Source organism: Scyliorhinus torazame, chromosome 11, assembly GCF_047496885.1.
Source record: "Scyliorhinus torazame isolate Kashiwa2021f chromosome 11, sScyTor2.1, whole genome shotgun sequence".
Taxonomy (NCBI): Eukaryota; Metazoa; Chordata; class Chondrichthyes; order Carcharhiniformes; family Scyliorhinidae; genus Scyliorhinus; species Scyliorhinus torazame.
In genome coordinates this window covers 140021452-140036301 of record NC_092717.1, presented here as the reverse complement: position 1 = coordinate 140036301, position 14850 = coordinate 140021452, and the positions used below count along the sequence as shown (strand labels likewise).

The 14850-nt window shown below is 49.0% G+C and overlaps 1 protein-coding gene across 4 annotated transcripts in view; it reads left to right on the top strand.

The window, feature by feature from the left end:
- spidr (scaffold protein involved in DNA repair) overlaps positions 1-14850 on the top strand; it is a 452785-nt gene that overhangs the window by 352344 nt on the left and 85591 nt on the right. For all 4 annotated transcript variants that reach the window (XM_072467811.1, XM_072467809.1, XM_072467808.1 and 1 more), the window contains exon 11: positions 12115-12276. In XM_072467811.1, coding sequence (XP_072323912.1) covers positions 12115-12276 — 162 coding nt within the window. The remainder of the gene's footprint in view (positions 1-12114; positions 12277-14850) is intronic.

The following is a 14850-nucleotide window of genomic DNA, read 5'->3' as shown; positions in this document are numbered from 1 at the left end:
ATGTTTCTCTGCCAGGGACCGATTGATTATTTTCTACTCTAATACAATTAAGAGTAACACATAAAACAAAATAGTGCATGTACATTTACACATCATTGAAGTTTAGCAAAGATTTAAAAAGAAAAGCTGCTTGGATGGTTTGATTGCTACACATTTTCTAATATCTACAAAGTGATCTAAAATGAAAATACATTTTCTCAAAGAGTAGAAACTTACTTTGAAAACCATTGTCCATTGACGCCAATCTTGCTGTGCGTTATGATGAAAAAGAACTTTGTGATTTTTGTGTATAGCATGTATTTTTTTTTGTAAAAGTGCTGCAAACTCATGTCATACATGTGTGTTCCATTGTATGTAGGTGTGCATAGTATGTCATACTGCAACTGAAATAATTTTTGTGCATTGTAACCTGTTGCTCAATCTTTTACATACAGAAATTGTGATTTTGTTTCTCCATTTTTCACTTTTCCTCCTTCATTTGGGAAGCGGCCTTTCCAGAATTTTTCCAGCACTACCATCTCGTAGTACACCTGGAATTGGGATCTTCATAGGACAAATTGAACACATGGTGCTGAGCTGCACTGTCAGATTCCATCCTTTAAAATGTCACATTTAATATATTTTTAATCGAACATTGTCCATACTTGATCTGAACATTGTTAATTTATTTTAGACCTAGTAAGTTATTGGTGGGCAGAGCCCATAGCATTCATTGGCTCAGACATTTTTTTCTTCAAAGATTTAAAACTTTTCTTTTGTGTGGCTTGCTAATATAGAAACAATCAGAGAGTGATTTTGAAAAAGAATAACCTGGATATGCTGTTCCAAAAACTGATTAAAATTCGAAATAAACAGATTTGTTTCTCGCTTTAAGCAAAGCAGAATGAGTTGTTTTTCACTAAGGGAACACAATGTACTGGCTGTACCCAGCTTCAAGAGCTGTTTATCATAATTTTCCTCCATTCTGATTGGTAGAGTCAATGGAATTTTACTCCGCCTACTCCAGCTATCCCATTGAGGCCTCTTTGAGATTTGTGGTTACTTTTGTGATTCTAGCTGCCTGTCACAGGCTGACATTTTTGACCCTGCGGGGAATAGCAAGCAGTTCCTGGAAACAAGAGTGTGTTGGGAACTGTCGCTGTAACTCTGTAAACAGAACTGTAAACTCAATTAAAGGGACATGAATGAAAACTTTTGGAAAAACAAGAGTGAAAAACAGAAAGCCATGGACAGGAATGTTACTCAGTGTGCTTTGTTGTTGTTCCATGAAGACTAAGGAATTCAATTGCACATATACTTACTGTTTTTCCCAGAATATTATTATTTATACGTCCAGGATATGGCTAAATGGCTTGATCATGAGTATACATTGGAGAGAAATTTATAGAATTTCTTCCAAAGTGTGCGTTTGTCAAATGGGTCCAAATGTCAACACAAATGGCACCTTTAATGCAATAAAATGTCCCAAGGCACTTCACAGAAGCAAAACAAAGCACAATTTGACACTAAGCCTCTTAAGGCAGTATTAGGGAAGTGGCCAAAAGCTTGATCGAAGAAGTGGGTTTTAAAGAGGAGAGTGCTTGGGCTCTGGGCAGTGTGTTACCCTGGAACCCAATGCCACTCAGTCACTGTGGTACTGCCAGCCTGGCACCCTGGCAGTGCCACAAGGGTGCCACCCTAGCAATGCCAGGGTGCCCATGAAGCACTGCCAGGCTGCTAGAGGCACTGCCAGGGTGCCAATCTGGCAGCGCCAAGGTGGCATCTTGCCCATGCCAAAGACCAGGCCTGGGGGTGCCCTGCCCTTATGAGGTGGGGTGCGGGGGTACTTGAGGACCCTCTAATTGGCATGGGGGGGTGGTCTGGAGGCTGCAGTTGTGTTTAAAAATGACACCCCGATCTCTTCCTACATTGGCGAGCTGAGCTTGTTAGTTCAGGAAATGAGTCTAAGTGCGGCCTCGGCAGGGCGTTCCTCGCCAGAGCCCGGAAAAGAAGCAGAGTGCCATTTTAATAGCCAGGTCGTTCTCTGCGCTGCAAGTGCTGGGAAACACCCGGCTAAATGCTCTCAAAATATGACTGTTTTTTTTTCCATTACATCGCGCCCAATAGCTTTGACTAAAGCAATGAGCAAAATCTTTTCCAAGCTGTATAACCAAAAAAGGATCCTGCAAGCTTTTAGTAGTTTCAGGCAAGGATATATTTTTCTGGTGAAGGTAAGGGATGAAGAAATGTCATTTATATAAAAAGACAAGAAAGAAAGAGCCAAGACATACCAAGCAATTTACTTTGGTTGCTCTGGCATACCTATTGCACTGCAAAAGCATCCTGGAGTTCAAAACACTGGTTGGCATTCACAGCTCCCTTCCTCTACAAAATATGTATCTAGTTCTTGGTGGCCCTCCAGACCAATCCCAAGCAGACCATTGCTCCTGCCCATATTACTGTTGCCAGAAAATGCAGGTCTAGCTCCCTGAAGTTTACTGCTCGTCTCGTGGATCCCATTGTCGTCTGTCTCCAAAGTTACTGTTTCCTTTTGTCCGTTGGTTGCACCTTTAAGAAGCAACAGATTTTACGTTTGGCTGCATTAGATTTCTGCAGCTTATCAAGCTAGTTTTGGGGCCCCGTTCTCCCTTCCAACTTGTGACAGCCTTAGTTTATGCTTGAATTATAAACAAAGTATTATTTCAAAAATAATTGTGCCTCTGTATCAATACTGCCAGTTTATGTTTTATTGAAAATTATTTGAATGTGAAGTGGACAATGAATTTGATATCTTTTCCAAAAAACGATAGAAGTTTTTAATTTTTTAACTTAAAGAGAATGTTAGAGATAGAGTTGCAAGTTTATTTACATGTAATCAATCAGTATTTGTATAACATTTATTTAAGAACAATCCAGAGTAAGAATAATTAACTATGGGAAAGCCAACTTTAATGGGTAAGAATGGACCTGGGCACGATAAGTCAAAGGTTTACAGGAAAACGATAACTGAACAATTGGCTACCTTTAAAGAAAGGATAGTTTGGCACAGTTACGGTATATTCTCACGAAGGATTAAGATAGAGCAAACAAATCCAGAGCTGTCTTGATGATGAGAAAGATAGGAGACAAAATTCGCCCATCTGGGACTATGCCCCATGACAAGGGCACAAATGTAGGTGGAATATTTTGCGCGGCAGAGGCTGGCAGGAAACCACACCATGTTGTTCGGTCCTGACCTAATTAATTTTGCAACCGGGGGTTTTGTGATGCATTTCATGGTGGGGCGGGCATGATGCCATGAGTCCTGCCATCTTATCTGGGTGAGATATTAAAAAGGCACCCAACATCAGCAAACCACCTTTGAAGAAAGAAAATGGACCTCCTCAATGACACTGAAGCTGGAAGATCCACCTGATAGATGCTCCCCCACCCATTTTAATGGTGTTCAGGGGTTCAAGGTTGATAGCAACCTCTATCCCGAACTCCAGAAACAGCCTCAGGCATTTGCGGATGAGTCCTGATTTCTGCATGCTGGTCCAGACGTGTTCTGGTCTGGCGTGTTTTCCCGCTGGTGTCATGGATAATTGTGAGTGGGGGAAAGATTCCGTTGGGCCTTCATCTGCTACCCATTAGTAGCATACAGATCACTTTCACGTCGGCTTCAGGTGGGTTTCCCGGTTGCCATGGCAGGCATCAGCGGAAGATACCATCGGAAATCACACCTGACAATTTTTAGTCTCGGCCGAATTCTCTCCCTGATCCAACTGCCTTTAAACCCGCTAGCAGAGCCATGGGAGATTTCCGCCCAGAGATGCAAATGAAGAAGGAAAAGTGTGCTCCTGACAGATGTCAGGTGGATAATATACCGACAACCAGGCTAAGTATAGAAGGTTCAAATGGGAGATGAAAAAGCAAATAAGAGAAGCTAAGAGAGAGTATGAAAAGACTAGTGGCTAATATAAAAGGGAATCCCAAAGTCTTCTGTAGGCAAATAAATAGTAAAAATGTGGTCAAAAGAAGAGTCGGGCCAATAAGGGAGCAAAAAGGGGATTTACATACGGAGGTAAGGGCCGTAGCTGAGGTATTAGATGAGTACTTTACAACTGCCTTCAGCAAAGAAGAGGATGCTAGCTAGGCTATGTTGTAAGAGGAGATAACTCAGACACTTGAAGGATTTAAAATTGATAGGATGAAGGTATTCAGTTGTCTGTACTTAAAAGTTGATGAGGCACAGGGCAGCACGGTGGCACAGTGGTTAGCACTGCTGCCTCACGGCGCTGAGTACCCAGGTTCGATCCCGGCTCTGGGTCACTGTCCATGTAGAGTTTGCACATTCTCCCCGTGTTTGCGTGGGTTTCGCCCCCACAACCCAAAGATGTGCAGGCTAGGTGGATTGGCCATGCTAAATTGCCCAACAGAAAGAACTCGCAAAGAGAAAGATATGCAGTGGTGAAGAGGATGCCGGCAAACAGTAGCTTGAGGGGCAGGCGAGAGCACAGAGTGGTGGGAAAGGACACAACCAATGGGCAGACGGGCCAGTGGACCCCCGAGGCGAGGTGAAAGCCCTGGCAGCCCAAGAGCACTGGTGCAGACGCAAACAACAATCTCCCACTCCCCACCAGGGGACAGGTGGAGAAACTTCCTAAAAAATGAACTGGCCGCCATGAAGGAGTCAATAAAAACGGAGATCCAGGTGATGGTGAAGGAGGTGGTGACGGAGGCGATGGCCTCCTCCAGCATACGATAGATGACCTGGGGAAGAAAGTGGAGATGAAGGAAAAAACAATCCTGGACCTCGAAAAAGCTTTGACGGACCAGAGCGACAGGATTGTGGCTCTGGATGCAGAAGTGAAAAGGTTGGTGGCGGCCCAGGGGAATTTGAAGGGGAAGGTCAAGGACCAGGAGATTAGGTCTCGGTGACAGAATATTCAGATTATGGGCCTGCCGGAACGCATCGAGGGCAGAGTCCCAACAGACTCTATTGACCAAATGCTGGGCAACCTAGTTGGGAGTGACAGTTTCTCCAACCCCCAGAACTCGACGGTGCACACAGGTCACTCCAGCCAAAGCCCAAAGCAGGGGAGCAGCCGAGAGTGATCATAGCAAAGCTGCACCAGTACCAGGACCGGGAAAGGATCCTGAAGTGGGCCAATCAGACGAAAGTGAACTCGTGGGAAGGACACAGAATCCGGGTCTACCAGGACTTTGGGGTAGACCTCGCAAAGAAAAGGGCTAAGTTCAACAGAGCAAAATCGATGTTCTACAAGAGTGGGGTGCGGTTTGGCATGTTGTTGCCGATCAGACTCTGAGTTACGTACAAGGGTAAATACATTATTCTAACACCCCGGCAGAGGCAAACAAATTTGTGCGAACCAACGACCTGGACAAAGACCAAACTCGGCAGTGATGAAGGCATGTCGGGGAGGACTGCAGAGGGAAAAAGGAGATGAAACCAGAGACTATAGTCTGGACTATGTGTTTGCGCGGGACTGCACTGCCTAGTTATGTACAAAGAGACCGAGTACAGAGCAAAGGAAGTGAGGACAGGAAAAGGAGCCGAGGGGGTGGAGAAGAGAACGCAGACAATACAGGTAAAGGGCTGAACCAGCCCTGGGAGGGGAGCCACCGTAGCAGCAGGGAAGGCTAGCAGCTAGCACCGGGAAGACAGGCAGTAAAGGGGGGGGAGGAGGAAGCGTCTGGCCAAGGGGAGCAGGGGACACAGCAGTAGGGAGGGGGAATCGGGGGGAGGGGAGCAGGAGGGGACCATAGAACAGACAGGGGAGAAAAGTTGGCAGCAAGATTGGCTTTGGCAGGCAGGGAGCAGGCCGAGGAATCAAGATGGCACCGCAAGCAGCTACTTTGGAGGGTCTCTTAACAAAGGAAAGTCCCGGAGTGCAGGGGCGCACCCATGTGTCTTCTACACAGTTGGTGGCCATGGTGACCACAGCAATTTTGGACAACCCCCTAACAAACTCCGGAGTGCAGGTAACTGTCCACCAGGTAAATATGGTTGATCCCGCAGGAACGGGGGCTCAGAAACCCCCCATCAGGATAGTCACCTGGAATGTAAGGGGACTCAACGGTCCGGTGAAAAGATCCAGAGTCTTTGCCCACTTAAGGAGCCTGAAGGCCGACAATTGTTTAATAAATTTAGAGTACCCAATACATTTTTTCCAATTAAGGGGCAATTTAGCGTGGCCAATCCATCTACCGTGCACATCTTTGGGTTGTGGGGGTGAAACCCACACAAACACAGGGAGAATGTGCAAACTCCACACGGACAGTGACCCAGGGCTGGGATCGAACCTGGGACCTCTACGCCATGAGGCAGCAGTGCTAACCACTGTGCCACCGTGCTGCCCTGCCTGAATGCTGACATAATCTACCTGCAGGAGACACACCTGAGGGAGAAGGACAGGCTGCTGGTAAGGAAGGGCTGGATGGGAGACCTCCGGTGACGGCGGGCGGGAGGTGGCCGCACAATGGAGGGCTCTCGTTCGGGAACGGCATTTTCGGGGCTTTGAGCCCGGTCCCAGGGTCCACGGAGGCGGCAGAAGCGGGGAGAAGTGACGGAGGAGGCACAGTGAAGACACAGGAGGAAAAAAAGAACAAAGAAAAATGTCGAGGGTGAGCAAGAAAACGGCCAGTAAAAAAGCAGCTGGAGGTCCGTCGGGGAGTGGAAAGTTCACCGCGGGGTCACCAGGAAAAATGGAGGCTGGAGCACCAGGGAAGGCCGCACTGCTTAGGGCTGAAGAAATAACTAAGGTGATGGCTGCGGAATTTGAAAAGCAGTTGGCGCAGATTGCGAAATGCATGGAGACGGTGAGGAAGGAGATGAGGGAGGTTTTGAGTGTGCTGGTGGAGGAGGCGGTTTCCCCGGTGAGGACGGAGGTGGCGAGCGCAGTGGCGGAGGTGCGAGAGCAAGGGGAGGCGCTGAAGGAAGTGAAGGAGACGTTATTGCAGCACGGTGATCAACTTGCCTCGATGGGGAAAGAGATGCGGAAGGTGATGGATACTAACAAGGATCTGCGAGGAAAAATGGAAGACCTGGAAAACAGATCCAGGCAACAGAATTTGAGGATTGTGGGGCTGCCCGAAGGAGTTGAAGGACCGAAGCCGACTGAGTATTTTGCCGCGATGCTGGCAAAACTATTGGGGGAGGGGGAGGATCCCTCCCGATATGAACTGGATCAGGCTCATTGGTCGTGGAGGCCTGTACCAAAGGCGAGTGAGCTGCCAAGGGCAGTGACTCTGTGCTTCCGTAGGTACAGGGTGAAGGAGAAGGTCCTGAGCTGGGCCAAGCAGAAGCGGGTGGTGCAGTGGGCTGGAGCTGGTATACGTGTACACCAGGACTTTACGGTGGAGCTGGCAAGGAGGCGGGCTGCCTTCAACCGGGTGAAGAGGGCACTGTACATTAGCAAGGTGCGGTGCGGCATTGTATATCGAGCGAAGCTGAGGGTGACTTACAAGCTCAGGGACTTTTATTTTGGAACGGCGGAAGCAGCGGAGGAGTTTGCGAAAGCAGAAGGACTGTGGCAGAACTGACAAACTGAGGAATGGCCATGTGCCGATATAACCTCATAACTGTATTTTCTTCTTTTTTGTATCACTGCGCGCGGGTGTAGAGGCTAAAGGAGCCAATGTGGTATATATTTGGACAATGGAAGGGACGGGACTTTCACTCAAAATGAGAGTTCTTTGGGTGTTAGGTGGATATGCGGGGTTTGTGTGCTAAAAGGGGATCTTTGGGCTTTCCTAGGGCCAGGCAAGTGGGAAAGGGACCCGGACGGGGGCCTCCACGCTGGCTGGTTTAAGCCGGCCAGTGAACGGGAGTGAGGTGGGGGAGGGGCTGCGGCCATCGGAGCCTGGCAGAACAGGGTCCGAGTGGTCTAGTTGGGGGGAAGGAACCGAGGTTGGGGAGGAGGAGTTTTACAAGAGGCAGTGGACGGGAGGAGCTGGAGACCTTGGGGGGGGTGGGGGGGGGGGGGTGGTTGGAGAGCTGTGTAAGATTAAGGGTGACTACGGGTAATCCCTGATTCCTTTTTGTCATTTGTTTATGTAAAGGTTTGGGGGTTGGTGGGTAGATGGGATCGTTGTTATTATGGGGACTGACATATCTTGCTGATTATTGTCTATTGTTGATGGATGTAAATGTGGGAGAAAATGTGAAAAAGGAGGAGAATTAAAAAAAAAATTTTTTTTTTAAAGGAAGGGCTGGATGGGACTGACTACCATTCATGCTACAGGCAAGGGCTTGGGGTGTAGTCATACTGATCAGTAAGAAGACGAGGTTTACAGAGACCAGGACGGTTACGGACCCAGGGGGACAGTACATATTGGTTAGCGATGTCCTAGACGGGGCACGAGTAGTTCACCAGCACCCAACTGGGACGACACAGACTTCATAAAAAAGACCATGGCGGAAATCCCCGACATCGACACACACCGACTGATAATGGGGGGTGACTTTAATGGGAGGCGTGCAGGACCCGTTGACTGCCCGATCAAACCCCAGAACAGGGAAACTGACAGGTATGACTAGGGAACTGGGAACACTTATAGAGCAAAAGTGAGTGGTGGACCATGGAGGTCCTGCACCCCGACGAGAGGGAATTCTTGTTCTTCTCGCCGGTACATAAGGTATACACCCGAATCAACTTCTTTGCAGTGGGGAATTCGGTGCTTCCAGGAATAGTCGGAGTGGAATACTCCGCGATAGTCATCTCTGACCATGCTTTGCATTACGTGGATGTGAGGTGAGAGACGGGTCATGTCCAACGCCCCACATGGAGGTTGAATACGGACCTCCTGGCCGGCAATGCCTTCTGCCAGAAAACATTACAGGCCTTGGGCGACTATGTGACTAACAACCGGAACGGGGAAGTCTCACCTTCCACATTCTGGGAGGCACTAAAGAATGTGATCAGAGGGAAATTATAGCCTACAAGGCGTGCAGAGACAGGGAAGAGAGGGCGGCCAGGGAACAGCTGACTAACTCCATCTTGGAGGTCGACAGAAGGTACCCTGAGGCCCCAACCGTAGAGCTGCTGGCAGAGAGGAAAAAACTACAAATGGACAACACTACTGGATCCCAAACCGCTCCAGTACCTCGAGGAGGTACCTCCATTCGACTCTGTCGAAGGCCTTTTCTGCATCCAGGGAGACAATCACCTCAGGTGTTCTCTTCCCGGGGGGGATCATTATTAAATTCATCAGCCGCCTGATGTTCGCAGTGAGTTGCCTACACTTGACAAAGCCCGTCTGGTCTTCTGCGACCACCTCTGGTACGCAGTTCTCCAGTCTCTTGGCCAAGAGCTTCGCAAGTATCTTCGCGTCTCCATTCGGTAGTGAAATGGGTCTGTACGAGCCGCAGTCCGTCTTTTTTGGGTATCAACAATATTGTGGCATGTGCTAGTATAGGAGGCAGGGTGCCCCTCGCTAGCAAGTCTGCGAACATGTCCCTTAGATTTGGGCTGGGCTGGCAACATTTTTTATAGAAGTCCGCCGGGAACTCGTCCGGTCCCGGCGCCATACCTGCCTGCATGAAGCTGATGCTCTCCACGATTTCTCCCAGATCTATTGGTGCTTCAGGTTTCCCCTGCCTGTCCTCTCCCACAGCTGGTATATCAAGTCCGTCGAGGAACTGTTTCATCCCCATCACAACAGTATTATCACTAGGCAGCCACGGCAGAAAGTTGAGAGGATGGGTACATGAGCCCAAAACGGAGTGGGTGCAGATGGAGGAGGCCTCCTACAAGGCCTCCTCACCACGGCAGCTGCACCCCCCCCCCCCCCCCCCCCCCCCCGTCTTAGTAGACATCCTGCCCAATGGTGGTAGCCACACTAAGGACGTGGAATCAAATGATGCAACATTTCAGTCTGTCTGAGATATCTCCCATGCCCCCATCTGCAGTAACCACAGGTTCCCACCAGCCATGCTAGACACCACCGTCAAGAAATGGAGACAGGAACTTCCGGTTGCGGTGATGCACTGCTAAGCCGCACGTTTCGGCACCTCCCGTTCCAACGGACTTTTGGGCTCTTATCGGGAGCCCCAACGGAATTTTTTTTTGACCTAACCCAGTGTGGGGTGACGAAGGAAGGAGTCCCCCCGGGTGTGTATGGAAAGGAGCGGCGATAGTGGCTAGATTAGATTGCGAAGGATCCTTTGGAGCAGCGGCAGAGAAGAGAAGGGAGAAGCAAGATGGCGGCAGATGGAGCCCAGATGGTATGGGGCCCGGACCAGCAGGAGTTTCTCCGACGATGTGTGGAGGAGCTCAAGAAAGAGGTGCTGGCGCCGATGCTACTGGCAATCGAGGGACTGAAGGAAACACAAAAGGTCCAGGCGATGGAGCTCCGTGGAGTGAAGGCAAAGGCAGCCGAGAATGAAGATGAGAAACAGGGCCTGGTGGTAAAAACGGAGACACACGAGGCACTACACAAGAGGTGCATAGAAAGGCTGGAAGCCCTGGAGAACAGCTCGAGGAGGAAAAACCTACGGATTTTAGGTCTCCCCGAAGGAGCAGAGGGAGCTGATGTTGGGGCTTATGTGAGCACGATGCTCCACATACTAATGGGAGCTGAGGCCCCAACGGGCCCCCTGGAAGTGGAGGGAGCGTACCGGGTCCTCGTGAGAAGACCAAAGGCAGGTGAAACACCAAGAGCAATAGTGGTGAAGTTCCATCGCTACAGGGACAGAGAGATGGTCCTGAGCTGGGCCAAGAAGGCACGGAGTAGCAAATGGGAGAATGCGGTGATACGTGTGTGATACGTGTGTATCAGGACTGGAGTGCGGAGGTGGCGAGAAGGAGGGCGAGCTTTAACCGGGCCAAGGCGGTGCTCCATAGGAAGAAAATAAAATTTGGGATGCTGCAGCCGGCGCGACTGTGGGTCACGCATCAGGGCAAGCACCACTACTTCGAGACGGCGGATGAGGCATGGACATTCATCCAAGAAGAGAAACTGGACTAGATTTGAGAGTTTGATGTTTGGAGAGAAGCAGCGAGGTGGTGGTACAGAAATGTAAAGTGGGGAAAGGGGAGGGCTATTGTACAGCAATGTTGGACGGGGAATTTTTCTCCCCCCCCCCGATGGGGGACACACGAAGAAATGTGGGCGCCGGTGGGAAAAGGGACACGGAAGGGGAATGAGGGAACTGCGCCACAGGGGGTGGGGCCGAGAGGAAAGCACGGGCATTTTCCCGCGCTATGGAAATTATAGCGGGAAAACGGGCACAGGAAAGAAGGGAGCCCCACACGCAGGGAGGTCAAAGAGTGAACGGGGGAAGCCGAGGTCAGCCAGAGTTAGCTGACTTCTGGAAGCAATATGGGGGGAGTAATCAAGCTAGAGGGGGATCTAGCGGGGCGGGGGGGGGGATTAACTGGGTTGCTGCTGCTGAGTGCAAGGGGGAGCTGGTAAGAGATGAGGTGGTTGGGGTGGGAAGGCGCTGCCTGGGGGACAGACGAGTGTGCGAAACCTGGATGAGGAGATGGTCTAAAAAGGGGGATGGCTAGTCGACGAGGTGGGGGGGGGGGCGGGGAATGGTGAGGGAAAAACAGCTCAATGGAAGAAATGAAAATAAATTGCTAGAAATAAAAATACAGTGAAGTTGGAGGACAGAGTTCACAGTCTGAACAGTCTGAAGTTGTTGAACTCAATGTTACGTCGGAAGGTGAGGTGTTAGCAGGCCAAGGACAATTATGTGGGCATGAGAGCAAGAAGGTCTGGGACCCGCCTGCGAATGGACCAAAGGTGTTCTGCAGTGCAGTCACCCAGTCTGCGTTTAGTCTCTCCAATGTAGAGTAGACTGCATTGGGTGCAGCAACTGCAATAGACCAGATTGAACTAGGTGCATGTGAAGCGCTGCCTTGGTAGGCACATATCATACAACATACAAATCTAGCCCAGCGTTTATTAGATTGTCGCAATTCGCAGCATCTAAAAACTGATCAATTTAATCTTGTGGAGTAAGCAGAGTGATTATACAAGTATAATTACATGAAGTTAAATTAAGATTTAACTGCAAATGATTACCATTAAATGGTTTGGACGCAGTCAAAATAAAGTTTATCTGAAAAGAGGAGATGGCTCTATCAAAAATTAGGCTAATAAATTTAATAATTTGTTTTTTTATAGGTTATGTTTTCTAGTACAAGACATGTATGGTTTATTCAGTGAGGTCCACCACCATACATTCTGTTCTTTAGAAGAGGACTTGCAGGTGCAAAGTGCCTGTTGGGAAGGAAAGACATGCTATCTAACAGGAATGAAGGTTCTACAGAGAACAACGAGAGGGAGGTAAGAATCCAGAAAATGTATTTTCATTATCAAGACCCTCTTCTGCTGGTGGAGATATTTCTGGCAAAAATTGACTCCAGTGCACCAAAGCATTTTGTCGATAGGAGATATTTTTGATCAAAACAGATGTAAATCCTTGGTCTGGAAAGTGCAGTATTATTGCTGCCAAAATTGTCATAATTCACTGTCATGGCCCCCCTGAAACTGACAATCTACACGTGCAGAGTTAAATGTGGAAATCCAGAAGTTGCTGTCAGTGATTTTATACTTTCTGTAGGGTATGAGGTTGAAGTCTCCCCAGACTGTAATCACACAGGAATCACTGAACGGACAAAAAATTATCTTTTCTTGTTAAAATTTTAAAAAATACTTGCAAAAGTTAAACCTTGTTGAACGGAGAGTAACTGGGTTTTCAACAGCACTCTATATTCACATTTACTCCTAAACAGTCTCACTGGTGCAGAAAATTCTGTATTTGTGGAATGCCAAATTTCCCACCATTAAATCACATTTTTAATGGTATGTTTGATATTTCAGCTTCTACTTTCATGATGTTTATGTCTTAATCATTTATTTTCCTCTCTGTGAAATTTTACTTCAAAGTGAAATATTCAGTTTAGTTTACTTCTTGGTTTGTTCTTGGTGAGAAAACTTCAATGTTATTGGCTGTTTATCCTGCTTGATGACATCACTGTCGCTGGACACCTGTAGATCTCCTCGATTTGGCAGCAGATTCAATCTGACATCAAGGAAAGGGAATGTTGGAGCTGCTTCGGGTGTTTCTCGGGGTACAGATTAAATCTAGACGAATGAATATTTTTATGGTGTCTCGGCCAGGAGTGGAGGCAGGGGTGGGGGGGCTGCCATTCCGTAAGGGAGGAACTCACTTTAGATACCTGGGGGTGCAGATTGCTCGGGATTGGGGAGGGGCTCCGTAGGTACAACATTTCTAGTTTGGTGGGGAGGGTGAAAGCTGGTCTGGCAAGGTGGGATGGTCTCCCTCTGTCACTGGCGGGTCGGGTGCAGGCGGTTAAAATGAATGTGCTGCCGCGATTCCTGTTTACTTTCCAATGCCTGCCGATTTTCCTGCCAACGGCATTTTTTAGAGAGATTGAAGGGATGATTACCTCGTTCATATGGGGAGGGGTGGTGGCCAGAATTAGAAAGGTGCTACTACAGAGAGGAAGGCAGGCAGGGGGTTTGGGTCTTCCGAACTTGATGTATTATTACTGGGCGGCGAATATGGAGAAGGTACGGAGTTGGGTCCGAGTGGGTGACTCCCAGCGGGTCAGAATGGAGGAGAGTTTGTGTAGGGGGTCGGGATTGAAGGCGCTAGCAACAGCGCCGCTCCCGACTGCCCCGGGGAGATACTCAGGGAGTCCGGAAGTAATAGCTTTGTTGAGAATTTGGAGGCAGTTTCGACAGCACTTCGGGTTGGGGGCAGGGTCAAGGGAAATGCCGATTGGGAGGAACCATAGATTTGAGCCAGGGAAGTGGAATGGAAATGTTCGGAGATGGGAGGAGAAAGGAATTAGGACACTAAAAGATTTGTTTCTTGGGGGTCGGTTTGCAGGATTGAAGGAGCTGGAAGTGAAGTATGGGCTGGAGCACGGGGAAATATTTAGATCCATGCAGGTTCAAGACTTTGCCAGAAAGGAGATACAGAGCTTCCCAGTAGAGCCGGCTTCCACATTGCTGGAGGAGGTGCTGACGACAGGGGGACTGGAGAAAGGGGTAGTATCGGCGGTTTACGGGGCTATTTTGGAAGATGAGAACGCGCCGCTGGAAGGTATCAAGGGAAAGTGGGAGGAAGAGTTGGGAGAGGGTACGGAGGAGGGATTCTGGTGTGAGGTGCTCCAGAGGATGAACGCCTCCACCTAGTGTGTGGGGTTGGGGCTGATACAGCTGAAGGTGGTGTATAGAGCACACCTTACAAGGGCGAGGATGAGCCGGCTCTTTGGGGGGATAGAAGGTGTGTGTGAATATTACGAGGGGCGCAAACCACATTCATATGTTTTGGTCTTGTCCAAAGCTGGAGGATTACTGGAAGGAAGTGTTTAGGGTAATCTCTAAAGTGGTGCACGTGAAACTGGACCCCGGGCCTCAGGAAGCCATATTCGGAGTGTTGGACCAGCCAGGGTTGGAAACGGGTGCAGTGGCAAATGTTGTAGCCTTCCTCGTTGATCGCCCAAAGGCCGATCCTGCTAGGGTGGAGATCAACCTCTCCACCATGTGCCCTGGCGTGGCGGGAAACCTGCTGAAATTCTTGACACTTGAGAAGGTCAAATTTCAGCAGAGGGCAGTAGAGGGGAGCTGCTGATTGGCCGTTGCAGGGGAAATTTGCATACGTCCGTGTGCTCACCCTAACTTGGAGGTGTACCTGAACAAGAGACCCTAGCTGTTCAAGTGAAGACAAGCATCCAGCAGAGGGCAGTAGAGCGGAGATGCTGATTGGCCGTTGCAGGGGAAATTTGCATACGTCCGTGTGCTCACCCTAACTTGGAGGTGTACCTGAACAAGAGACCCGAGCTGTTCAAGTGAAGACAAGCATCCAGCAGAGGGCAGTAGAGCGGA